The 26115-nt window shown below is 39.1% G+C and overlaps 1 protein-coding gene and 1 long non-coding RNA gene across 3 annotated transcripts in view; one reads left to right on the forward strand and one right to left on the reverse strand.

Moving 5' to 3' along the window:
• Positions 1-6623: 6623 nt before the first annotated feature.
• LOC142028610 (uncharacterized) lies at positions 6624-14239 on the reverse strand. The gene is made up of 4 exons (XR_012649639.1): positions 14007-14239; positions 11774-12005; positions 9371-9614; positions 6624-6905 (listed from the first exon to the last, which is right to left on the reverse strand). It is a non-coding gene; the product is annotated as an uncharacterized LOC142028610 (long non-coding RNA).
• Positions 14240-14601: 362 nt separating this feature from the next.
• KIF5B (kinesin family member 5B) overlaps positions 14602-26115 on the forward strand; it is a 39151-nt gene continuing 27637 nt past the window's right edge. For both annotated transcript variants that reach the window (XM_075046309.1, XM_075046319.1), the window contains exons 1-3: positions 14602-14970; positions 24271-24358; positions 26034-26107. In XM_075046309.1, the coding sequence (XP_074902410.1) occupies positions 14845-14970; positions 24271-24358; positions 26034-26107 (288 nt within the window). In that variant the 5' untranslated portion in view covers positions 14602-14844. The remainder of the gene's footprint in view (positions 14971-24270; positions 24359-26033; positions 26108-26115) is intronic.

Below are 26115 nucleotides of genomic sequence, written 5' to 3' on the forward strand. Positions count from 1 at the left end.
AAAAAGATCAAAAGGAAATTCATTCAATCAAAATAATTCTTTCATATTTTGATTTCAGCAAATAAGATTTCCATAGTCTCATTCATCAACTTTTTCCAATTATTTAGGAAATCATAAGCATTGCTGCAGGGTTAAAAATGAATAAAAAAAAAATCATAGATATTGTTTGAATGAGGACTGTTGCATATAGATGAATCAGTCTGCGAGCGCTTGCTTTCAGGAGTCTGGTATTAAAATACTAAACCATTTCCTATCTTCAAATTCTACATCTTGAATGATGTGGAATTCATTATTTTCACTTATAACTCAATTGCAACAGTGAAAACTTTCTCTTGGAAAACTGAACTTGAAAAGATTGCAGAAATTTTCATAATATTGATACTGCTCTTCTCTCTATATTTAATTTTGTTTGCACATGCTGAGAGTTTTGTGATTTGATTCTAAATTATTAAAATACATTTAATGATAATAAGGACCATTTCATAAGCTTTCATAAGCTGGAGCCTACAAAAACGAACTGTGTATTTAGAGACAAAAAGAAAATAGCAAAAATATCCCCTAACATAACATATGGTAGCCTATTTTTCATGCGATTGTCTTCACTGACCTTTGCAAAAAAAGATGATCACTCTGATAACCACATAAAATGATATATAAATTAAAAGGAAAATTGTATGCTGTACTCTGCCAGTGGAATGTCTGATTTTGATCATTGCAAAGTGTCAATTAAATACATATAATACACCAGTAGATCAAATTTTTTAACCCTGTGTGGGTAGGTAACCTCACTACACGATTCTGTACTTAGGGTTTGTTTTCATTCAATATGGCATGCATTCAGTGATAATAGTGTTTCTGTTCCCACCTGGTGGGAAAAGTGCATAGTATTCTGTTACTGGCAGGCTGTTTAGTCAATCTGTAAAGGATTCCATTTTGAAGCAGATTGTTCCTTACTTTTCTTTCAAATATACCACAGACATTTGCCAAATTTGCCTCTTTGACATAAAAATGTTTCTTTAAAACATTTTAAAAGCCAGTTTCAGTTTGGGGGTTTTTTTAAGAGGCAGTGCAATAATAGGGCAGACAGAACAACGGAGAAGTCATGGCACAGGGGGAGGAGAGGAGGGGATGTATGTACATGTACTGCCAGAAGTGCAGTTATCCCGGAATCACAGAATATCTGAGGCTGGCAGCGAGCTTGGGAGATCATCTAGTCCTACCCTCTGCTAATGTCTTACACCTTTCACTACGTACACAGATACGATTTGGTAGCTTCTATATGCTCATAAGTCACATCAGAGTCTAATCAGCCCTTTCAGAGGGCTAATGGCAGACGTCTTATTGAGAGTACTTCAGCACAAAGTTTGAATCAATAATATTTTAATGGATTCTGTTTGATCTTTGAAAAATACAGACAGAGAACCAATCTGATTCTACATCATTTGAACACTTTCCTTCAAATGAGTGCCAAATACAGCCTCTGGTTTGGAAAAACTGTTCTAAAAAGTGTACTAAATATGTGCAGCACATCTGAGACTATCGTATAATTAAAAAGGATCTTCTGAGACTGATGCACTGCTGCTGTAGGCAGTTTTCTGGAAATCTCCTTGAGGTGGATTCAAATTTACATTTAAGAGCTCTGTGAATAAATTTAAGCATCTGAATAAAATTCCCCTACTTAGGAGCCCAGCTCAGTATTCATCCTACCTGAGCTTTAGGCATCTAGGATTTGGCTGTCCAAAGCTAAGTTAATTTACTTGGGCTCTTTTAGAGTCAACAGGAGGTACATGGGCCTCTCCAAATGACAGTTTATCTGACCTATCTTACGATGACATAAATCACTTTCTGGGTATTTAAATTTGTCCATAGACTATAAGAGGAGACTAGGAAGACTAGACTAGATGCTAGACTAGATTCTAGGTGCTTATGATAGGTTAGGTGAAATCCGCTCTAGGTTTTAATTGTTCTGGTTGTTTAACACTCTAAGAGGCCTCCTGCCCCAGGCAAGGTCAAAAAAAGAAAGTAACACCTCTCTGGCAGACCGAACTTCAGCTTTCCCCAGTCAAAATGCTGAAGAGACTCTCCTGGACAACAGCCAGACTACAGACCATGAATACCAAGGTTCCTATATACTGTGGTATATGATGTTTCCTTAGACAATCTGTTTTCTCTTGGTATTGCTCCAAAAACAAAGTTATTAGCAGAAGAACAGTGTTCCCACAGATAATAAATTATTATTTTGGCTGTTTTTTCTTTGTGGGAGCAAAGTAAACTGGAAAAATTAATAATCAATTAACCAGTTGACAGCAACTTTAAAGTCTTGTTTATATGATTTTGTTTATTTTAATGTTGAACCTTGGGGAGAGATCAAAGGCATGAACACCGGTAATCTCATGGGAAGCCTGTCTGAAGCAAACCAAACCTTTGGCCCTTTTTCAGTGTTCTCATCAATTTACATAAATATATTTGCTAGCAATACAGTAAATTCTGTTGACCATGTACAAGAAGGAACAAAATTCAGCTTATTACCTCATACAAAATTACCATGTCCAACAGGAATAAAAAACAAAGCAAAATTACTTTTGTCACTTGTGTGTGCAGATAAAATCCTTACAGACAAAGAAATGGATTTGCTAAGTAAAAATCTGTCATGTTTGTATAATTTTTTTTCTGAGAACATAAATGCTATTTAAAGTAAAAAACTTCTGTGCATCAGAACACACTTGTGTGTGGACTCTGCTATACTTTCATTAATACATACGAGATTTTCTGAAAGGATTTCCTCTACAATCTTGTATATTTCATAAAGCCTTCAGTGATCTTAATGAAAATTTATACCACATTGGATTTTTTAGTTAATTCTAAAGTGATGCAACCAGCATGCTAGTACTTGTCTTTTGTAAAGACCAAGTCATGCTGTTGAGCTGTGAAGTACAAGAAAGAAAGGGAATGCCTGCCTCCCAAGGAAAGAACTGTGCCACTTCCCACATCTACATGTACAATAGGAGAAAACAAAAATGTACTCGTATTCAGAGCAAAAACCAGCTCTTGTTACACATTCAACATCCACCAAATGCTCAGTTGGGAGTTCTCAAGGAATCTTTTATTTGGCCAAGAAAGGAAAGTCCTAAGCAGTTCAGAATTACAAAGAGCCAGCCTTCCAAGCTTACAAGCACTGCTAATCATTCTCTGGATTCAGATCTTAGCACAGTCTAGAACATAGCAACAGACGACTGAAGAAGACTACTTAGGTCACTGAATGATGTCCCAGGCAATCCAAGAACCACTGCAACAGACACTTAGTCTTAAAAGAGCCTTACAACTACTCCATGAACAATCCCATACCTGAGAGTGCACACCGTTCCTGATTGCCTGTAGACATGAGACAGAGGACAACAGCTGTACCTCTGGCGTACCGTAAGAAGAAAGCAGGAGTGATCATTTCCCAACATCCTTACCGCAGTAAGAATTGGAAGTAAATTGAACAAAAGATCCTTAAGTTGTTCCAAGAGCTTCTAACACCAGAAGCAACAGTAGTGTACCTCTCCAAGCACTAAGCCCACCACCCCCTACCCAACCCCATAGCTAAGTAACACAAGTCCTGTAATGGGAGGCTAAAACATTGCAAACACACTCCTCTCCAACATGCATTTGGGTACCAGCCCCACTAATAAATTGGATACAAAAGAACAGTTATCTCAAGCTTTTACTTCTAACTTCAGAGTCATTCTTATCTTGTTTTGTGATTCCCATCCAGAAACTTATCAACCTCCATCTTAAAACACTTTGAGTTTCTTATAACAATGTACCATTGTTGTCTGTCTTTTCCCAGGGAAATCTAGCCGTGGGGAATACGACAGGAATCTAATACATTTTTTCTATTAAATCAACATGAACTTGAGTGTTAGCCCTTACATTATTCTGCTAAATATTATATGTCTAAAATAATAGCAACCAGTGCTGCTTCCTGTAGAACAGGCTGTACCTTCCAGCAGTGGAAGTAGGACTGATGTACCTGTAATCAGTATAATCTGTAAACCTTACACAGAAAGGGCAGCTGATCCAGATAATCAATTCATGCATAAAAGACTGATACAATTAACCTTGCAAATCCTAGATTAAATGCAAAACACATATGTACGCAGTTTTTTTCAAAGCATACTAGGTCTGGTACTCACCTATGCCACTGTGAACCATGAGATGCTGATAATGTTAGAGAGCGAACATTTCCAGAAATTGTGAAGGGATTAAAGAAGCATCCTTTCCTCTCCCATTTTTAAATGAATTTGGGGAATTATATCTGCTCTGGATACTCAATCATTAGTACTGAATTTTATTAACAATGGGAAATATATACATGATTTGAATATCACACATAAAATACTGATAGTATATTTACAAAGTAAATAAATACAAATTATTTACTTTTGAATGACGACAAATGCACATAACAATAGAAGTGGCAATTTTCTGCACTAAAATTACTTCAGCATGTTGTTAATGCTGTTGATGATACCTCTGAAAATAGGAGGAATTAAACTGTTGAAAATAGAGAACACCAGTATTGTTGACTTGGAAGTAAAAAGGAAGATGAGGCTTAGAATTAACAGGTAAACAAAGATGGAATTTTATAACAGAAACATAGAAGAGCCTGTTCCAAGGAAAACACTTGAAAAAGGACCCTGTTATCCATACAGATATTTGTTCCAAGGTTGCTAACTCTGACCAGTGTTAAGAACAATGTAAACTGCGCCTAGAGTGTACAAGGACTGTTGATGTCTCATATAAGAAGTTCGACATTAACTCAATTAATTTCAAATACATCTTCACTTTAGAAAATATTCTGAAGAACTTTGAAGTCTATCTATAAAACTATTTTACAAGTTATTCTAAAAGTATTTCACTGATTATGATGAGTGAAAGCATTTCCCATCAAAGTTTCATTTAAGTTTTTTCCAGACATTTAAATTTGCCTGTATCAAGATACTCCTCCATCCCTTTGGGAGCTAACTGCAACACAAGATATCAGTACTGGAAGGAAAAAAACATGATACTCCTTATGCAAATGAAATTCTCGCTGTAAGAATTTCATTTCTGAGCAGGCTACAAAACCAGCGCTCATCTGTGCTACACTGCATATTTTGAGTATGCGTATACCTCAAGTATGTGAAGAGTGGCTAACTTGGACACCTCTAGTGATCTCAGTGTGACAGCACGAGGTCCATGCAGACTAACTATCCTTCTGAGCCATGACCAGGTAGAGGTCCGGTGGTTGAGATAAGAGGAACTAAAGGCCACACAAGACTTCAAATCTACAGTGGCTTTAATAACCTTTTACAGGCTGATCTGCCAGGTTGCAATGGCCAATGAACCATTTGCTTCAGCTTCCTCCCTCTCAGCTCCCAGCCCTCTTCTGCCATCCTAAGCCTCACATACTCTTCAAGGTAAACCTTTAGTTCACATCATTGAGCCATACTCAGAGGAATGGAGAGATCTATCATCACCTGTGTGTGCTGCCTGTTAAATGCTTGGCCAGCGCAAGGAGCATATAGGAAATTCTAATTTTGCTCACGGTATGCTACATAAGTTCCAGCTACTGCAAGGGGCACTTTGTTTCCCATTTTAAAGGACATAAACCTTATCGAAAACTTTGTTTCCTTTCCTTTTAGTTGGTGGCGAGTCTAATGCTTTTAGGGGATTCCAAAAATGGAGACTATACCAACTGAGGAATCCATTTCCTTATTTTTCCATCTAAGTACAAACCCTGTCTTCACAGCTGTAACCAAGGAAGGAAGCATTCTTTGCCAGGAACGATGATACTATTGTTTCTGAAAGAGGTGCATATGGACAAATAGGAATACAATTATTTAAGAGGTGTGGGAATCACAAAGGCAATTTCAGTTCCACTATTCCATTTTTTCCCTTTATTTCTGGCAATGCTTTATAATGTTCTCCAAACAATTAGGAAAACAACAAGGTTGTTGATGTCTAGTGAAGAAGAAGAACTTAGAAGTACCACGGTCAAAAGGATGGATAGCTTTGAAGATGAATCCATGTCTTCTTAATATCAGAAATAAAAGGGGTTTCATAAATTGTTCTCACTGTTCTTTTGTCTTTGCCCATATTATTCACCATTTTGGCAGGCATCATGACAGAAGTGATTCTTCCAGACAATTTGATAGCTGGAGTGATGCAGTAGAAAGCATTGTGGCAACTCTGGGAGAAAGAAAAACTGTATCCTGTCACCACTACCAGAAAAAAGAGGACAGGAAAGCCATGAGCACAGGCAAGGACAGATGAACAAACAGCAGCAAAGTCATACAAATCATGGAAGGCAAAACCAACTATCTTTAATGCTGTGAAGGTACTTAAGGAAGAGAAAATTAAATATAATTAAAGCAAGAGGCCAGAAAGGTTCTATTAGCAGCTATACTTTTTTGAACTGCTTGAGATGCCTGCTGGACATTGGGAAAGCAACAAATATAACAGGGAAAACCATTACAGGGCTGGATAGACAGGGTAGGGCTATATAAAAGCTGAAAACTGACCACATACATGAATGAAATACGGATGTGATGGAAGTTTATTTAGGATGACAAAAGCTCTTTAGATGCTGCCAGAAAGTGATTAGTACCTGTCTCATCCCTTACCTGATTTTCTTTTCTTTACTCAGCCACTCCTTAGTGTGCTAAATCAGCACTTTAGCACCAAAGCTTCTGAATAACCACCAAGAACTGGTGCTTTCCCACATAGAAACTCCATGTCGTAAGACGTGGCAAACATCCAGATTAAAAAAAAAAAAAAAAGACTTTTACTAAACATCTTGAAAAACTGATGAAACCTCTCTATTGTATCCTGTATATCCTCTGGACAGCATGGTAAACGAGCTTGATGAAAATATGACTCTGAGGAGATGGAGAAAATGGTATGAATTGCACTATGACAAATACATGTGCATGCATGCACACACACACACACACCTCTCCCTTCACTTAGGGCGGCTCTCCAGCTAATGAAGATTCTAACTTTTCTGCATGCAAGGCACGCATCCATTTATGGGAAGATTAGCAGTCAGGATGGTGACTCTGTGTGAGGTCAGCAGGAACATAATATAAAAGGTTGATTTTGAAGCACAGTTGTCCCACCCTCTCACCCCCCCATGAACAGTTTGTTTACCGTTGCCAGAGAAATTTCTTCAGCATACAACTTGAAAAAGCACTTTCAGCTTAGCAGTTTCAAACTGGACTCTGAAAGTCAGCTCTGTTCTGCATAACTCATGTGCAGTCACCAACAATAAATGTCAGAATTGAGATAATTCTGTTGATAAAAGAACTAGAAAAAGGTTTGGATTCCTCTCCTCTGGCATTATTTCTGCAGAGCTTATAAAGTAGAGAGAGATTAATAAAATATATTTTTGCCAATAGATTTCAGACATGATTTTGAGTATAAGCATGTTTCAAATTTGCTAAGTAAAAAGATATGTATGGTCATCTTTCTAAAAAGAATGACACTTAAAAAATAAATATGGATTTTTATAATAATTTTTTGTGTGTGTGCGTGTGTGTAGCAATGGTGAAAAACACCGTTTCCCTCAGTAGTCATAGACCCTGATGTTTTTTCCTGCATGAACTGAACAAAAAAATCTAGACAGGTATAATTTTTTGGAACAATACAGTGGGAGGCAAACCACATACATCTTAAACTGATTCTGTCTTTAATTTTCATTGGCTGATAGAAGCGTGAAAAACCACGCCAGTTAGCCACAAGAATTAATAAACAAGAAGGAATGCAATATGCTAGCTCTGCTCAGGCAAGATTTTTAGGTCCTTCCCTAAGAAATCAACTAGACCTTCCCAAATACTAATATCTTTTGAGCTTTAGATTTTGAAGAAACATATGAAAAGATGGAGTTTGAACTGCTACATTTAAGGGCTTTTTTATTCCTTTGATACCTGTAAATTCAAATTCAGAAAACCGAAGAATTTAGATATATTTTTTTTGCAAGTGCCTGGTTAACTACTCTTCATCACAGTGGTGGCTAAAGTGTCAGAGAAGACTCCATAAGCTCCATCAAAAGTTTTTTTGAATCACTGAAAACAAGATCTTGCTGAATCACCTGCACAATCTCAAGGCAGAAGCGCTCTCAAAAAAAAAAGACCCAGGGATTTGTTCCTGCATGCTCAAGATGGGACATTGCATACTATTTCTGACACCCTTACAGCCAGCTATATGAGACTGCTGCAGACACTGTGATGTGCTTTAAAGTACACAAGATATATGACACTAATGTATTTTGATAGATAATACATATCATAGCTATACGATCATAATGCATAGCCTGACATTTCCTTATCATTCAACCTACTTTCCGTTCTCCCCTTTCTCTGAGTCTGGGGTCTGAAGGAAGACAAATTAGCTATGACCCAACCTGGATTATATTAGAGTGGTGTTTTCTGGCACATAAAAGCACTTAGATTAATAAAGCAAGGTGATCGATACGTGATATCAATGAGGAGCTGTGACTGACACTTTAAAGGATGCACAATCTTTGGATCTATTGCTGATTGTAAAGTTCACAATGTAACTTGTGTCCCCTAAATTTTTTTGCCATTTGCAAGTGAAGAAATAAGCAGGGCTATATTTTCAAATATACATCTTTTATCCACAATTTTGCTACTTCCAAGCAAGGTTACTGGGATACGCTCCTTCAGAAGAGCAATCCTGCAGTGAAGAAGAGGAGAAAGCAAAATTGAAACCAAACAGGGGAAAAAAAAAAAAAAAAAAAAGGGCAACTCTGAAGTGGGGAGAAAAATGTTGCATTCTGAATACACTGGTGTTACATAGTTAAGGCTGACTTCCATTTTGCACTTCAGGTAAGGATCTAGTCTCTGCTTGCTATGAAATGCTAGTTTCACCAGCAGCTCAGTATGTGGCAGAATGATGATCTCAGTGGATTTCTTGTCATTTCTGGATGCAACCTGAGATGCAAACTAATGATGTTCATAGCCATCAGTGGCTTGACATCAGGCTATTGTGAGACCACCACTCCTGTCAATACCTTATCTTTACAGTTGGATGAGCCAAGAACACTTTTGTGTCCTTTTTAAACATTTGGGTGCTAGTTCTTGCAAAGCTTGACCAGTGTATAATTTATTTGTCTTTTAAAAAGACTGGAAATTTCTCTATTATTAGACCATACTGGCATCAATTTTGCTCTGCAGCACCTGAGCCAACTCTTTTCTGGAGTACCTCAGTTTTCACACACAGACACTCTCATGATTGCACTTCAGGTCCATTGCCCCTGTCCCTTTCACTAACAAAGCATATGGTAGCTATAGGGTGGTGTCCCTCTGCATGTGCAAAGCTTCACCTGCTATGCTGAAGTGTTCCACATCTGTTTGCTGACAGTAGAAAGTGAGGAATCTTAGTTCCCATTCTTGATGCTGAAGGAGTTCCTGCAGCAATCACAGACTTTTCTGCCTGGCTCTTTTATGCCCCCAAACTTGGTTCTTCTGCTCTGCCTCTTCTAGCCCAGCTACTTTTCTTGATTCCTTCTGTGAATAAAGCATCTTCGTTCTTCTTGAAGTCAGGAAAGTCATGCTCCTTGCCTTCAGCTCCAGTTCCCAGGTCAAACAAACAGATAGAATGCAAAAGGAAAACTTGTTAAAACCCTGCTGCCTAGACATGAAGCAAGTTCATTTTTTCAGTGATTCATATATAGACGTTAGTCACACACAGTAGCTGTGACGGGATGGAGCTTTTACCTCTAGTAAAAGCTTCAGCAGGACTCTAAAGAATTTGTTCATACAAGGTTTCTTCCCCAAGGCCAGCCCTGAGCAGTTTTAGATAATCTAAAGCAGAGCCCTGACATGGGTTTCCCCACCAAAGTTTGATCCTTAGGTTTGCTGCTATAACAACTCCCACATGAAATCGTTATAAGAGTTTTCCTTTAGCAACAATGGCAAACAATACATGTCTAATCTCACTTTTTGAAACAGCTACACCATTTTTGCCACAACTATAAAAAACTGCTTCAGGCAGGCACCTGGCAAGCTAAGAAACAATTCAGTGGTGACTTTAGTAAGGGTGATAAACAGTGAAAAGCAACTGAGAATAGGGATTTATGATGGGATGTTTCAGACAACAGATGCTGAATGTTTTTAATGGTTGAAAATATAAATGAGGTCCAAAAGTGTGTTCCTTCTTCAAAGAGAATTCAGAGTCAAAGCTTTAGGTAGCAAGCTGACAAAATGTTTGCATGAATTTGCACAAATTAGCCAAAATAAATACCTAAAATGTGATATTATTCCCAGAGCTTGCTTTTGCTTTTAATTAGTCTAACGCTATTAGAAATACTTAAATATGATTGTGGTAATTGGAAACAAACTAGAGGTTTTTCTGGGGTTTATGCATTTCCAGTTAAAAAGTAAAAATAAAACTGATTTTTAGAATTATTCATATTTTTGTCAAGAAGAAGTTAATCTGTACAAGCAGATACATCCTCAAGTATGTTTCATCCTTCTAGTTCACATAAAAGCCTGAACTTGATTGGGATGGGAGATACATTCCACACCATATTATTTGCTGGAGTGAAAAGAAGCTTTCGAATTTCATAACTGAATTAGAGCTTCAGATAATCTAGTTGGAGTCCAGTAGTATCTTAGGCCACTAAACTCCATTCGCCAACCTGCTAATCTCAATAATTTAGTTACTGAGTTCCTCGAGCTGAGTTGACCAGACAGTTTGTTGGTAAAGAGACTTTAAAATGTATTTGAATAAGCTGTCTGAACCATAAAATTTTCTTACTTTTAATTATGCTTTTCCAGTGTTAGGCAATGATGCTAGACTTCGTAAATCATCTTAATAGCCTTTATTTACAGAGTCTGTTACAAGCAACAAAACAATTTTGTTTGAGGTATGCCATATCTGGCAGATTAATCACTCTTTTGTCCTACAAACTGACATGCAAATTTGGAATAAATTTGACCTGGAATGCACCTTAAATTCTCAGAAGTCATGTGCTATATTTTCCCAGCACATTGCAAATGAAAATGAGAAGAGCACTTGTGTTTGCATTAGGAACACTGAATGTCAACAAGTACTGTCAACTGATGAATCTCAGAATTTAATTCTTTAAAGAGCAGGAGGAAGCAGCTTTAATTTGCTTCTCCACAAACACCTGGTTTAAAGATTTATTCAAATATGTAATATTCTTTTAAGACCAAATTAAGATCACTTTTACTCTGCTGGATAATTTTGATGGTTAATTACATCACTACCCAGATATAGCTTCACTGTAAGGCTCAGGTTTGCCAATTCCCTTTGCTTAACATGCTTTTATTGCTGGGAAAGACTGGAGATCTAAAGGAGCTGTAAATCATAAAAGAATTTCTAGAAGTTTATTGCACAGATCATAAATGGGAAGAAACATGGTTAGTGAACTAACAAACACAAATTTGTTAGATAAATTACTTTTATTAAAACACATTGGTCTTTATTGAGAAACCTTACCAAATTTATTTGTCAGATAAAGAAAATGTATTTGATTTGTATGGTCATACTAAGCTTAAACACCAAACAGAAAGATTCACTTTCTATGACAACTGATATATCATTTTTTCTCATTACAATAGATTACTTTTAAACAGAGCCTTTCATCCTAAATGACAAAAAATGTATGCTACAGACATTACATAACAATATAGAGGACAGAAAATACATTTACAATTGGTAAAGAAGGAGTATTCTGTAACTGTGACAAAATGGGACTTACCAGGATGTCCAGGATGTTTGGTCTCTGCCCTGCCTTCAATAAAGTGACAGTGCATCTTTCAACACAAGTCAAGACTGCCGTTTTGACATATGTTAGTGCCAACAGAGATAACATACTGCCCTCTTTGAGCACTCTGTATGGTTGTGTCAGATTTTAAGTAGGTCATGTGAAAGAACGGTTGCTGAGTATTTTGAACAGCAGATCAGAGAAGAGAAACTTCTTGACAGAATCCCTGAAACAGATATGAGAGCACTCACGTTCAGTTCAGCAGAGCTCATTTAGTAAGGGCTTCCACAGCCAGTATGAGATACCATGTCAGTTCTCCTACAAGTTTGCACAGAACCAACAGCTTCGAAGTGGGCGGTTTCTTCTGCATAGTTCACACATGCTGACATATTTGTTTCAACGTAGTTAAAATAATTACCTATGCATGTCTTTGTGGAGTGACTGCTGTTTGAAACATTGAAAAGGTAAGCAAGCCCAAGCATCTATTTTCTCAAGAATCACATCATTATGAGGTTTCTTCCTTTACTGAGATGTTCTTACATTACGTACTATATGTCAGCAAACATAGCTAACGATACATCCCCTTTGCTTATGGATAATGAGAACCAGAAGTTTCTTAAACAGATTGGGGTAAAGGATGTCTCAGCAGCTGAGACATGTACTTCTGGGAGTAATAATCATGAAGTTGTTAATTTTGCAGCTAACGTTTCTTTTTCCTCATACATGAAAGCAAATCAATTAAAAAGTAGTAAATAATTTACACACCTTTCATAAAAGCAATAACCTCCTATCATAGGAATTCTGTGAGGATCCAAATTGAGCAGCTGTATAAGAAAATTCCTAGCCATAAGCATGTGAATAATCCCAGAAATAGTTGAGTTAGATGCGTTAATATATCTTGCTGACTGTGATGTAAATTAATAATTTCTAAAGTAGCAATCAACAAAAATAGGCTTTCTGATACTTAAAGGCTAATAACAATTATGTTAAAAACATTTTATTGAAAACACAGACAAACAGAACTGTAGACAGATGTCTATATATATCATATGCCAGATGTTGTGGAGCAGCACTGCACCTTCTAAAGACTGAGTATGTATCTTGGCTTTACCACACAACTATTTCCACATGTACTGATAGGTGGGGAGGTGTAATTATTGTTGCCCTGGATAAGACAGCACAGTCCTGCAGAGTTTTTAATCACAGCGGAAGAATAAACTTGTTACAACATGAACTCAATTTAGAAGACTTAGCTTACCTCATAACATAAACTAGGCACAAAAATATTTTTGGTATGACTGTGTGAAAGGAAGCTGTAGATGAAACTAGATTATTAGGTAATTCTTCTGTCAGACAGAGTAGTTTTGATGCAGTGTTCCCTTTGCACACCTATCCTAAGTGAAAACACACCACTGAAATCCCTAAACTGAGAAATGGAGGATGCCTGATTTCAGATGGTCCCTGTTAAAACTCACAATCTTTTTCCCTTTTTTAATGAAAAAGGGAATACTTTTAAGGGAAGGACATTGCTATTCTGAGTCAGTCTGGCCTACTAAAATTTACTAATTTAAGAGAAAGGCTCCCTCTTTTTTTTTTTTTTTATTAACTTCAAGGCTATTTGAAAATTTTCCAGTAGAAATGGTGATTTCTGTCAGGAAGCAGAGTTAACTTAGCCAAGCTGTGAGTTTGTACTTTGTCCCAATTTGAAAGTTCATACCTGGATGTAAGAGGTACAGCTGTAAACTTGTGAGACTCTCGAGAATCTCTGATCAGAATGGTTTACCTGACGTTCTTTGTCTAGATGCAGTCTGTAAGTTTTGATTAGACTAGAATTAGACTTTGATTTGACTAGAATTAGAGCCCCCTGTAATAAATAAATAAATAAAACTTGCAATAAGCTAAGCTCAAAAAAAATACCGTGCAGACTCTTGTTTTAAGTTGGGATGGAAAGGTGGGGAGAGACTCTGTCACTGGAGGCGACACCAAAAGCTGTGCGCTGCGGTGCACCCTGATCCCCGCTCCCCCAAATACTACTACTACCTGCCGCCCAGCTCCAGAAGACCTGCAGGCAACGAGGTTGAGGGACGCTTTAGGAAACACTAACAGCTCCCCGACATCTGCGAACACCTCACGGAAGTGCTTTTCTCCCCCCCCCCCCCTTTTAGCTCTCCGAGCAAGGAAAAAAAATAAAGACCCCAACCCCACAAGAAATACCGGAGGTTTCTACCTCAACCGCCTGCTTTAAGCCTTCCCTTCACACCCGGCCCCTCAGTTTTCAGGCGCCTTACAAAGCTCGGCTCCAACCAGCACTGCCCTGCTCGGGCGCGCAGCTGGGGAGCGGGCCGTGCCGCGACCCCCCTCACCGCCACCGCGGGCCCGGCGCCGGCCGTTGACCGCTGCCGCCGGCCTGAGGCGGGAGGCCCCGCCCCCGTCAGCGCTAAAGCGGCGCTCGACCGCTGTCCGCCGAGGCGGCTGGGCGACGTCTCCACCTACCACCGCGGCCGTGTGGCCGCAAACCCGCTCCGCTCCATGCGGGGTGGGAGCGGGGAGGGGGCTGCGCCGGGGAGAAGGCGGGAGGCGGCCGCCTCCCGCCTTCTCCCCGGCGCAGCCCCCTCCCCGCTCCCACCCCTGAGGGGAGCCCCGCCCCCCCGCACAGCCCCGCCCCCTCAGGCCCACGGAGCCCGGGGAGCCGAGCCTGGCCGCCCGTGCGTCGGCGCGCCTGCGCAGCAGGTGCCAGCCGAGGGGGCGGGGCCGGGCGCTGCAGAGGGTGACGTCACCCCCCCGTCCCCGCCGCCGGCGCCGCCTCTGCCCGGCGAGGGAGGGCCGGGGCTTTGCCGGCTGCAGGCGCCGCCATGGCTGCCATATTGGGGAGGAAGTGAGAGCGGGAGGCGGCGGCGGCGGCCAGGAAGGAGCCCTTCCCTTTTCCCTTCTGCTTGGGCGGACGCAGGCTTCCCGGCAGCGGCGGCAACGGCGGCTTGCGAGACCCCCCCCCCCGGAGCCGGCGGTGTAGAGGCAGCGGCGGGTGGCGGCGGAGCTGAGCGCCCCGGAGGCGGCGTTGGCCTAAGATGGCGGACCCGGCGGAGTGTAACATCAAAGTGATGTGTCGCTTCAGGCCCCTCAACGAGTCCGAAGTGACCCGCGGCGACAAGTACATCGCCAAGTTTCAGGGCGAAGACACCGTCGTCATCGCGGTGAGGGGCCGCCCCGGACGGGAAAGGCGGGGAAGCGCCGGGGGGGAGCGGGTGTCAGGGGTCGGCGGGGTCAGATACCGCGGGGATGGGCGCGGTGTGAGGCGGGAGGGCAGGGCCGAGGCGCTCGGCAGCGCCCGCGGGCGGGGACGCCTCGGGAAGGGGGGCGACCTTTTTTGGGGGGTGTGGGGGCAAGGGGAGGAGGGCAGGCAGGGCTGTGGAGGGGGGCCGGCTGGTCTGGAGGTGGGCATGGTGGGGCAAAGAGCAGGGCACCGGTGGGGGCAGAGGTCCCCGAGCGGTGGGCGGTGGGTTGTAGGGAGACGGCGGCGGGAGCGGGTCAGGAAACCTTGGACAAAGGCGCTGGCGAAAGGCTTGCGACTTGGGGCGTAGCGTGAGGTTCCGTTGGCGAGCCCGAGCCACAGGGCACGCTTCGGTATGTCCACGGAAAATGCGTGAATTACGAGGTGGAGAGTAACAGGCGAGTCCTGCAGTGTGTCCCCCGGCTAGGCTGTCCACGGTTTCGGTGACCGCGATGAGTTTGACCGCTAAATTCGTGCTCAAAATGCATGCGTTGGAGCTACCTACCATCGAAGTAATTGTCTACAGAGAGTTGGGAAGAAAATGCAGAACAACAGTGCAGGCTTCAGTTTCGTGGTGCTTGTGACCTGTAAATCAGTCTCGAGCTAATAAGTTTTGTTCTTAAAATCAGAATAAACAGACCATTTGGCTTATTAAGTGTTTGTAAAGTTATTTTAACTGAAGTCACCTTACAAAGTAGGAGGCCTGTTACAAAACAGTCTGGATGTTACAGGGGGAAAGGTAGTCTTTTCCTTTTTGTTTGGTGTATCATATTTAGCCACACAGTGGAACTGGAATGTAAAATTAAAGTGCAGTAGTTTATTGCCTGGTTTGGTTAGTATTGTACAAACACACTTTATTCCCAATGTTTGTTTTATTTTTGCTAACTTTTAATCTGTGTTTTCATATAAATACTTTCCTCTATAGAGACAGTGCTGGTTCTGCATTACGGAAGGTAACTTAGATGTCAGTTATTATCAGTCTTCAAATTTTCTTTTTTATATTCTGTTTCTTGAGGCTACTAATGATAGCTTTTTTGCACAGTGTTTGAAGTTGAAGGACGTGATATAATAAAATACTTATTTTAGTATGACTAAATATTAGTGCTCTAGTCTGTTAATATTCAACTGAATTTGTCAATAAAATATGGAATTCCATGAGTCTGCAGCTACAAGAACAATAGCAAGCTTGTGAAATGAGGTAATTCAGGCTTATTTCAACTGGCCACTTAGTATCTCGAAGTGCATCTCTTCTTCCTGAGGTTGTACAGGTAAACTCCTCAGAATAAGGAACCAAACCTGGAAAATGGAAAACTTAACTAGAACAAATGATCTTGCATCCATCAGTGAATACCCATTCATTGTGACACTGCATGTTCTGTTTAAAAACCATGATTAAGTTTAGAAACCTTGAAGTTTTCTGACTTTTAAAAAATATTTTTTCCGTATCTTCTTTCAGTAGTTCTAGTCTAAAAGAAAACTTGTTTAAATACTCTTTAAGTATGCTTTTCAAATATCTAAAATGTAAATTGGGCTGAGGTGGTACTATATCTGAGTAGAACAGTCTGATGGCATGCTCCTGAGGGATCATGTGGGGCTTTCTGCTTGGGATTAGTGTTTAGTGTTACAGCTGTACTTTGGTGTTTTCTGCATTGGTAAAAATGACAACAAAAAAATCTTTTAGTGGTCCTAGGGCCAGGACTTGCTGTGTCTGACTTTGGAAAAAATGCCTCCCAGAATTATTAGATTGGTTAGTGGTGGCAGTATTTGTGTTCTGTTTCACAAAATCTTAATAAAGGATTGATATTCTGTGATTTTGTTTTTATAATGGTGGATATATGACAAGATCGATGTTCTCAAAGTTATGACTTGATTCTCTAAAACTGCTAAGACAATTACTTTAACTTGTTTTTTTTAATTTTTATTTTTTTTTTAACAAACTGACTGAGTTTATTTTATAAAGTTACGGACCTTCCAACCTAAGGCTGTAGGCAGCCACCTCTTGTGTGTGTGTGTGTTGTAGAATTGCCCAAGGGAGGATAGTAACAGAAACAGTCCTTCTCATGAAACAATTTCTAAAAACATTCCTCAATAAGTTGTATGTTTGGTTACTTTCAGCTATTTGGTTTCTGTCTTTATTGCTACATGTCATATGGGCTGCCTGTTGAACAGTAATTGAGTCACTTTTTTTTTTTTACATAGCTGCTTTCCTCAGCTGCCTGAAGGACTTACCCCTTCTGTGTGCACTGGGTCTGTGCTGAAACCGTGAAGGCTTCTTTAATAATACTTGGGAGTTGCCTTTAAAGGTAGATAGAAGGTGAAAACTAGGAGACATTGGAAGCAGAGCTTATACCAGACTGCAGATTTGGCTTTCTGGAGGAGGGTGGGGAGGGAAATCAGTGACTATAACCAAACCCTCCTCCTTCCTTGACTCCCCTGTCATCTCTGGTGTATCTATCCTCCCTTCTTGTTCTAGCTCCTATGTAATTACTGGCATGGTTGTCTTTCTGGACAAGTGAGTTGTTTTGATTTGTGTCAGATAAAATACTTGTTTTAATTGTAACTAGTGTGTAACAGCAATTTGAGGGGACATATGGGGTTGGTATGTTTTAAAGAGCAGGCTTTGAAAAATTGCTGTCCTTCCACAGGATGAAACTTTTATAACTAGCAAAGAGCTTTTAAAGTATTAATCAAAAGTGGCTTCTTTCCACTTTAATATTTTTTATTAAATACTTTTTTCCTAATGGTTCTTCCTGTTAATTCAATATAAGGGTTTTTTTTTAAACAGATAATAGGGTGACTTGTTATGCGTCTATGGCTTTTATTTTAAACATCATAAATGTACCTTTATACAAAAACTGACAGCAATTTGCACATGAATTTCAGGCTTTTGAGTAAGATAAAACAGGGAGGAATAGCAAGCTTATAATATCTATATGATTATGTCCTTTATTTTTTTCAAAGGTAAAACTGCTTGCAACTAAGTAGCTTTATAGTTCTGCATAACATATCTATACTTCTTTTTAAAAAAAAATCTCTATACCTAGTCTTGCTCATCTTAAAACTGTCCAAAAGCGATAAGATAGATTACTGAATACAGTGACACTCAAGGATTTTGGACTGAAGCCTAAACTGAAAACAGTACTATCAAATGACTGAAGTGGCGAGGTGTTATGGGCATTCACACAAATGGGCAGTATCCCTCTATTATCCAAACTTTTCTAGTAATGATCATAGTATATTCCTTATTTCTATGGCTTTTAAGAAAGAATCATGGCTATCTGCCTGTATTTTCGTATTTGCTGAGAGTACTATTTTTTTGTATGTAAGATATAACCCCCGTAATCCTGGAAAGAGCTTGAGACATGTAGCTTGCTTTTTCATTACCTTTTAAACTAGTATTGGATAGTAAATGAGAGCAAGGCTAGGTTTAATTTATGTTAGAATCAGGTTAGTGAAGATCACTTGCTATTAGTACAGCTCTTGGCAGAAGATTATTCAAAAGGAAAATATGCATTGCAGAAAAAAAGGCTGTGCCGGACTGTATAAATGCAAGAAGCAAGGTGCATTCTTAAAACAACTTTTTTTGTCTTATTTGCTAGGGCGAAGGAAAGCACTGCTTAATTAGAAACACATGAATAAAAATGCTTTATGTCTACAGTGCAACTTTAAACATGAATCAGAAATTGCAATCTGTAGCTGAAACAATCATACTCTTTTAGTGTTACTCTAATTTTTTTTTTTTACTTCATTCCATGAAATGGTGGATAATAGAGACATTTTGCAGATGATACTGGTATGATGATTTAACAGAAAGCAAATATTCTAGCTTACAGTAATATGTAAAGGAAGAGCTGTATTCCCTGGCTGCTGTACCACTTGCTTAGAAACACCTCTACTCATATTTGGTTTTTGTTCTGAAATTCAATGATCATTTTTATGCCAGCAGTGCTTGCTTTCCTCTTTAGAAGAAACTTTTTACTAAAGCAAAGCTTGGCTGAAACTCTTGTTCCAAAATTCCTCTCTGTTTTGATGCTGGAAACTGAGTTTCTAGTCACAATTTTTTAAAATAAAATTACATGGTTTAGTCCTTCTGTAACAATAAATAACTGCTGTAAAAGTTGATATTTGAGTTGCAGTATTTGCACAGAAATAAGAAAAATGGGTCAGAAAGAGCTGAGATCCACTAACTGTTCTGTATTGTCTGCAGTTTTGTATGCATAGAGCTAGGACAAGAAGAAAATCCTTTTTCCTTATCCTAAAAATAAAATACTAATTTGGAACAGTGCCTTTTCACTCGTTTGCAGTCCTGGACTCCGTTAGGTGTGTCAAAGCAGCAGTACCTTAGCTTAGTAATAGGAAGAACTGACTCAGGTATTTGACATCATACTTTCCAGAAATTATTCTTTGTGGGATTTTTCTTGTAACATATTTTGTGCTGATGGGAAGAACTTTGTTTAATAAAGATGCAGAACTTAAAGGGAAGGTAAGCCCATTACTTATTACTTCAACCTCTCACCAAGGATAAGCTAACCATGGGTGGGTATAGCATTGTTTTAACTGTCCATTCTAGTAAAAACCGGTAAAGAGCATCTGGGCATGTTGTGGTAGGAAAATATGCTACTGATTTTTCAAGTAAATTTTCACTGCTGACTTGGCTTCAGATGCTAATGCATAAAAAATAAGGTGAACTCAGGTAACTTACAAATAACCAATTCTGTAGTTTATGGAAAGTTATAATGGTAGAAATATGTTGTGCTTTTTTTTTTTGTTTTTTTTTTTTTTTAATTTCTATGGGGATAACCTTAAGTATTTCTCGGACTTTTGAGGTAAGATTTCAGTCTAGTTGTAATTGCAGATTTTTGTGCAGTCCTCGTTGAAGGTACTGACAAAAACTAACTTTTCTGAAGAAACTTAATGCATTCTCTAAATCTTGTATGATTTAGATGGGTTGAGTGTCCTGTTATGTAAGGATAACAGGTAACTAGTCTTCAAGTTAACTGCAGAACTGTGTACTTGAGCATAAACCCTTTATTAAGATTCAGTTTACTGCTAAATCGTGTTGGCAGATGTACTTTTTTGAGGGCTGTGAGAGTGCTTGCAAAGTTTTTGCTGCGGGACCACATCCCTTCAGTACAAGCAACTATGGGAGCTGAAGTTGTCTTGTAGTTGATTACTGACAGAACAAATGCTAGGCAAGGATTCTATTCTATTTGGAGCAAGGAAGTCAGGAGCTCTGCTTGTTTGCTTGATATTTTGTGTGTTGCTTATAGGTCATATGTATTAAATTTTTATTCGGATTTGAACAATGCTTGCTGAAAATTTCTGGAGTATGTCAAAGCAGCACCATATCATGGTAGTGACACTGCTACTACCACTGTTATGGACACCATGTGGTACTGTTGCTTGGACCTTTTGTGTTTTCAGTTCATCATAATATCTGATTGTTTACTACTTGGGGAAGAAAAGGCATCTGGTATAGAAAAAATATCTGACACTTTAATCTTTCTTGATTAATCTCTTAAAGGTAATGAGACAGCTTTCTAGGGCAGTGTAATCTGTGTAATACTGTTTTAGCTTTGTTTACAGCAGAAAGTAGACTGTAAAGAGAAGTGGTAAGACATAGTGTTGCAGATGTCAAAGATGTGAAACCATACTGAGTGAGAGTAACTTGTATTCTTAAAACGTAATTATCCTGGAACCTGCTTGGCTAAACCTACTTGGTTAGATATTGATTCAGTGATGATGGAGCAGGGACATACCTCTAATGTGGGTTTTCATAGGTGTGATAAGTGTACTGCAACCTGGGAAGGGAGGGAAATATGTAATTGGATTTTTGAGTGCTTTGAAGTTGTGTTGTGGCCTCATCTAGGAACATATAATACTAAGGACATGTACAAAAACCCTTCACTTTCCACCTGCGAGGGATGGGGAAGTGACAAGCAGTATAAACAGGACTCCTCATGAGGATTCTTTTGGCCAGAATTGTTAAATTTTGGGGGTATGTTGGTAGCAGTTGTTAACATGAGGGAAATTTGAATTTGTCATGTGCCTACCAGCTTTCACTGTATAAATAAACAAGATCAATTAAAGGCATTACTGACCAAGTGAAGTCGTTGCAGGTTGGTTTTCTGTTCTTACTCGTCCATGGCATTCATCATACATGCTGTTCTTTATTTTAACATTTTGTCCAACAAAAGAGACTGTAATTATATGGGATAGTGTAATTTGGCTCTGTTCTCTTATGAAGGCATTTAAGAGGCAATTGGAGAGTAGATAGTCTAAAAAGTATTCTGTGTCTTTGTATTACTCTTAAATTAGTAAACATAATTTTTCTTTAACATAGATAAAGAAGAATAGTTCCATTCAGTCAACCTTTGCTTGGCAGAAGAATTAAAAAACCACAAACAAAAAAAACACAAACACACACAAAACCCTCTAAATACTGTTTAAAAATTTAGAGAAGGAAAGCTTTTTCAGAACCTGCTGCAAATACCTGTGGATTGCAGGATGGTTGCAGACTAGTGCAAGTTGTGCCTACAGTTCTTTCTAAACAAGTTATCTTCCTGTACCGGAAACTAGGCCTGATATTTTAATTTATTTTTTTTTAAAGTTGGATTTCACTGAAGTAAATAAGAAAATCTGCTATTTGGCATCAGAAATATTCTGTAGTAATATATAAACACATGATAATGTATGTGTATACATTCACACATATACTATGCAAAATAATGTTTGCATTTTAATGTACTTTTCTGTTCTCATAGTTGTCATGGTCTGCTGGGAACAGCAAAGATCAGATATGTTGGGATCTGTGAAAAACAGTATTGTTAACAGTTGCTGCATAGGCTGTCAGAAGATAGTATCCAGGAACTTTCCTTAATTCTTCTGAAATCAATTTAATTGGAATACTTGTCATCTATATATTTTTCTGGAGTAATAATTTGGAGAAGAGTTTAAACCTTACAAGTACAACCACACAAATTCCTAATGCTGCACAGATTGTTTGCAGTGACATTGCACACTATCACTTTTCTTACTATATTTTTCCAAGGTGTAATTGTAAATATGATCCTCTAAATTGGTATTATTTCAGTGCATATAAATATGCACTTGAGCATGAAACAGATCTGATGAATATTTTGTGATGTAGGTGACTTGCAGTGTGTAGTGTGGCTGATTGATATTTGTGAAGTTGGAGGCTTTTTGAAACTACAGCTGCTAGTGAGAAAGAAAATGTATAGCTAGTGTTATCTTTTTCTACAGTGACTTACCTTTTTATGTAATGTATTCTCAGTCTTCATTTTCTTACCTCAGGGTTACTTGGAACTTGTTAGTTATTTGTCTTCTGGTATATGTAATGGCCTCAATCCTACCTGTAGAACGTAGGAATTTGAGGTGTATTTGAAGCTAAAATGAGTAATCAAGAAGGCCTGTGTTTTCCCTGCTGTGAAATAAGCATTCTGACAAACTTCAGCACCTTAGGGATAGTTTCTGCCTACTGAGTCTTGTGGTTTCTTGAGCATATTTACACAGTGAATGCTGTAATTATTTTTTCCAAGAGGGAGCTCATCCACCTGAATTCAAGCCCTCTTAGCAGATAGATATATGTTGAATCTAAAAAGCTTCATTTAGTGTTATGCTAGATGTTATTAAAAGACAAATGGAAGGTCAGGCTGGGGAAGGGAATGTGGTGGGTGGGTGAAAGATGGAAGCTATACTTGTTTCTTTGCCAGAGAGGCAGTTCCAGAATATCCTTGAGGGAGGATGATAATGAATGACCATAGTGACTAGCAGGTTGAGGGAGTTGATTCTCCCCCTCTCCTCTCCTCTCATGAGACCCCACCTGGAGTACTGTGTTCAGTTCTGAGACCTCCAACATAAGAAGGACATGGACCTGTTGGAGTGGGTCCAGAGGAGGGTCACCAAGATGATCAGGGGACTGGATCACCTGTCCTATGAAGACAGGCTGAAAGAGTTGGGGTTGTTCAGCCTGGAGAAGAGAAGGCTCCAGGATGACCTTATAGTAGCCTTCCAGCACCTAAACGGGGCCTACAGGAAAGATGGGGATGGACTCTTTAACAGGGAGTGTAGTGATAGGACAAGGGGTAATGGCTTTAAGCTGAAAGAGGGTAGATTTAGATTCAATATTAGGAAAGAATTCTTTACTGTGAGAATGGTGAGGCACTGGACCAGGTTTCCCAGAGAAGTTGTGGGTGCCCCATCCCTGGAAGTGTTCAAGGCCAGGTTGGATGGGGCTTTGAGCAACCTGGTCTAGTGGAAGGTGTCCCTGCCCATGGCAGGGGGTTGGATGATCTTTAAGGTCCCTTCAAACCCAAACCATTCTATGAATTAAATTTAGGCAAAATGGAGCACTTGCAAGTGAGCGTAGCAGCGGTAACTGACCTAGGTCCCTTGTAAACCTTGCCTGTCTGCTTCGCTGCCTGCTAAATCAAGCTCTGAAAATGCTAAAAAAATTGGAACTTCGTAAGATGAGCATAATAGTTCATATCCTAATGGATTGTCAGCTGTGTAGAACGGTGTTATGAAAATATTTTCTTTAAAACAAACCAAAATCCAACATTCCTTTAAAAAAGCTATGTCAGAGCTTCCTCTTACAGTGTCTTCCAAAATAAGTCTTCTGTGAAAGGTTCCCTTCCTCCAAAGTGGCCTTTTCTTCTGTTTATGGAACTTTATTTTAAGGATATCATGTAAGGGGAAATAGTTGTTATGCTGACTGTAGGTGATCTGAATGTTTCTTTTTGGTTTGAGGTTTTTAACAAATATTACCAAGATGGATGTTCTGTGTGATGTGGTATAAACTGGTTTTAATAATTGGGTTTACCAGAGTAAACCTGCTACCAGAGTAGAAGAGAATAAGGGATTCTTAGATGCACAGACTAGGCATTGGCTTACCTTGTAAATCAAGTAAATTGAGGTCATGTGGCAGAGTAGTTTTGGAGAACCATTTAGGTTGCACTTTGAAAACAAATGTATTTAATTCAAGGCCTTACTTGTAGGCAAGCATGTGAAGATTTAGGCAACACTATATAAGCCGATTTCCTTGCTACAGTCTTCAAGTGCTTAAAATAAAACAAAAGATTGGTTTGAGACAGCATAGGCTACTTCTAAACTATATGAACAAGCACCTTCCACTTCTCCTTCCAGCTCTCCTTCCAGCATCTGTTTTTTAATAGCTCTTCTGTGTCGTCTTTTTTTTTTCCAGTCCAAGCCATATATATTTGACCGTGTATTCCAGTCAAACACATCACAGGAACAAGTATACAATGATTGTGCTAAAAAGATTGTCAAAGGTAAGGTAGAACAGCAACTTTAACCATAAGGAAGTGTCTCATATTCGTGTGGATTTCATTGTGAAAACTGATACTTCTGTTGCTCCCTTTTGCTTTCTGAGTGTTTAATAAGAGCCGTCATGGATCATAGCAGTATAAAATCATCCTGTAGTTGAGCCGATAAATTATGTCAATGCTTAACTTGCTGTTTCAGTCAATTGCAACATTTGATAACATTTACCTGTCATATTTTGGTTTTTTTGCAGTTCTCTGCAAAAGATTGTTTACAACAGTTTGTCAGAAATTTAATCAAAGTAACTCTTATGAATAGGTTTGTTGGGGGGGGTGGGGTTTCCCCCCTTAAATTTATTGGTGAAAACATCCTGCATTAGTTTGTTTGGAGGAATATAAGAGGAAAGGAAACTTGTGAAATCCCATGTATGCTATAGATCTTTTCTAAGCTTGTTCATTTAATACGCAGTTTAAGGAGGATTTTTTGAATGTGATTTTTAGCTTCACAATTAAAAGTTTAAACATGAGTTATTGCTGTGCATGTCAGGGTGTACAGTTTTTCCAAACTTGAATTGTCAGAATTAGCCTACTAACTTCAGAAAATCAAGTCTCATCACAAAGAAGGTTATACCACAGTAAGTTGTTGTAGTAAGCAATTATCTAGTTCTCCGAAAATAAAATTGATTTATTTCTTGAGGGAGATCAGTAATAAGTTCTAATTGACACAACTTTCAAAATAACTTCAACAAAGCCTTGTCAGAAACCCCTGAAATATCAGCTATTAGTGACAAGAGAAGGTTGGGTAAATGTAGGGATTTTTTGGTCATTAGAAAAGTGAATTGCTGTGGGGAAAGCCATGCTGTTGCAACCATTTAACCCTTTAATGAATTCAGTAGTAATCAGGATTAGATCAGAAGATTGCTCCTTAAAAAACAAAGTTAACCAAGAATTGTAATGCTGCCCCTTTCCTCCATCTAAAAATCTGACCTGTTTCTCTGCGTGGCTTTTCTAGGCTGTGCTACATCAGGTGGCAAATGAGCTCTAGTGGTGGTACAAATGGATTATGGGTATGATGGGCTGGCAAAGACTTCCCTATTTGGAGTATCTCATGCTTGTTTTTGGAAAAGAAAAGTTTGCTTGCAGGATGTGATTCTATAGTAACTGACTTGTAAACAAGCCAACCCACCAGCCCTTCGCCCCTCACTTTGGCTTGATTCATTCATAATTTGAAATATAAACTTATGGCCAAAGAGTAGGATGCTTAAAACTTACAGCATAGCCCTTTCTCTTCACAATTGGACAATTAAACTTTCCTGAAGGCAGAAAATATTATAGTGTTCTCGTCTATGGTTTCTCCTTCTGAGTTATCAAAGACTTATCTATTCAACCTGGCAGTTGTATAGATTTCCTTTTTGTTCCTGACTCTGAAGTCCTGATTTTTCTGGTTGAAGGAACAGATGCTTCCAATACAGTAAACTTCTAAAATGTAGTCAATGATGACTTAATGCATTAAAAGGGGTAGGGAGGAACACCCTCCCTCCCCCCAACTGTAGCACAGAGTTCCCAAACATTGAATGATTTAACTTGCTGAACATTTTAGGAACTGCCTGCTTGCATTCTGTTTCATTTGACTTTCCTTTAGAAGAAGGAAATGAACCCTAATGAAAATACTCTTTCTCATTAGATGTGCTTGAAGGATACAATGGTACAATATTTGCTTATGGGCAAACGTCGTCTGGAAAGACACACACTATGGAAGTAAGAAA

This window comes from Buteo buteo, chromosome 2 (assembly GCF_964188355.1).
Source record: "Buteo buteo chromosome 2, bButBut1.hap1.1, whole genome shotgun sequence".
Lineage (NCBI taxonomy): Eukaryota > Metazoa > Chordata > Aves > Accipitriformes > Accipitridae > Buteo > Buteo buteo.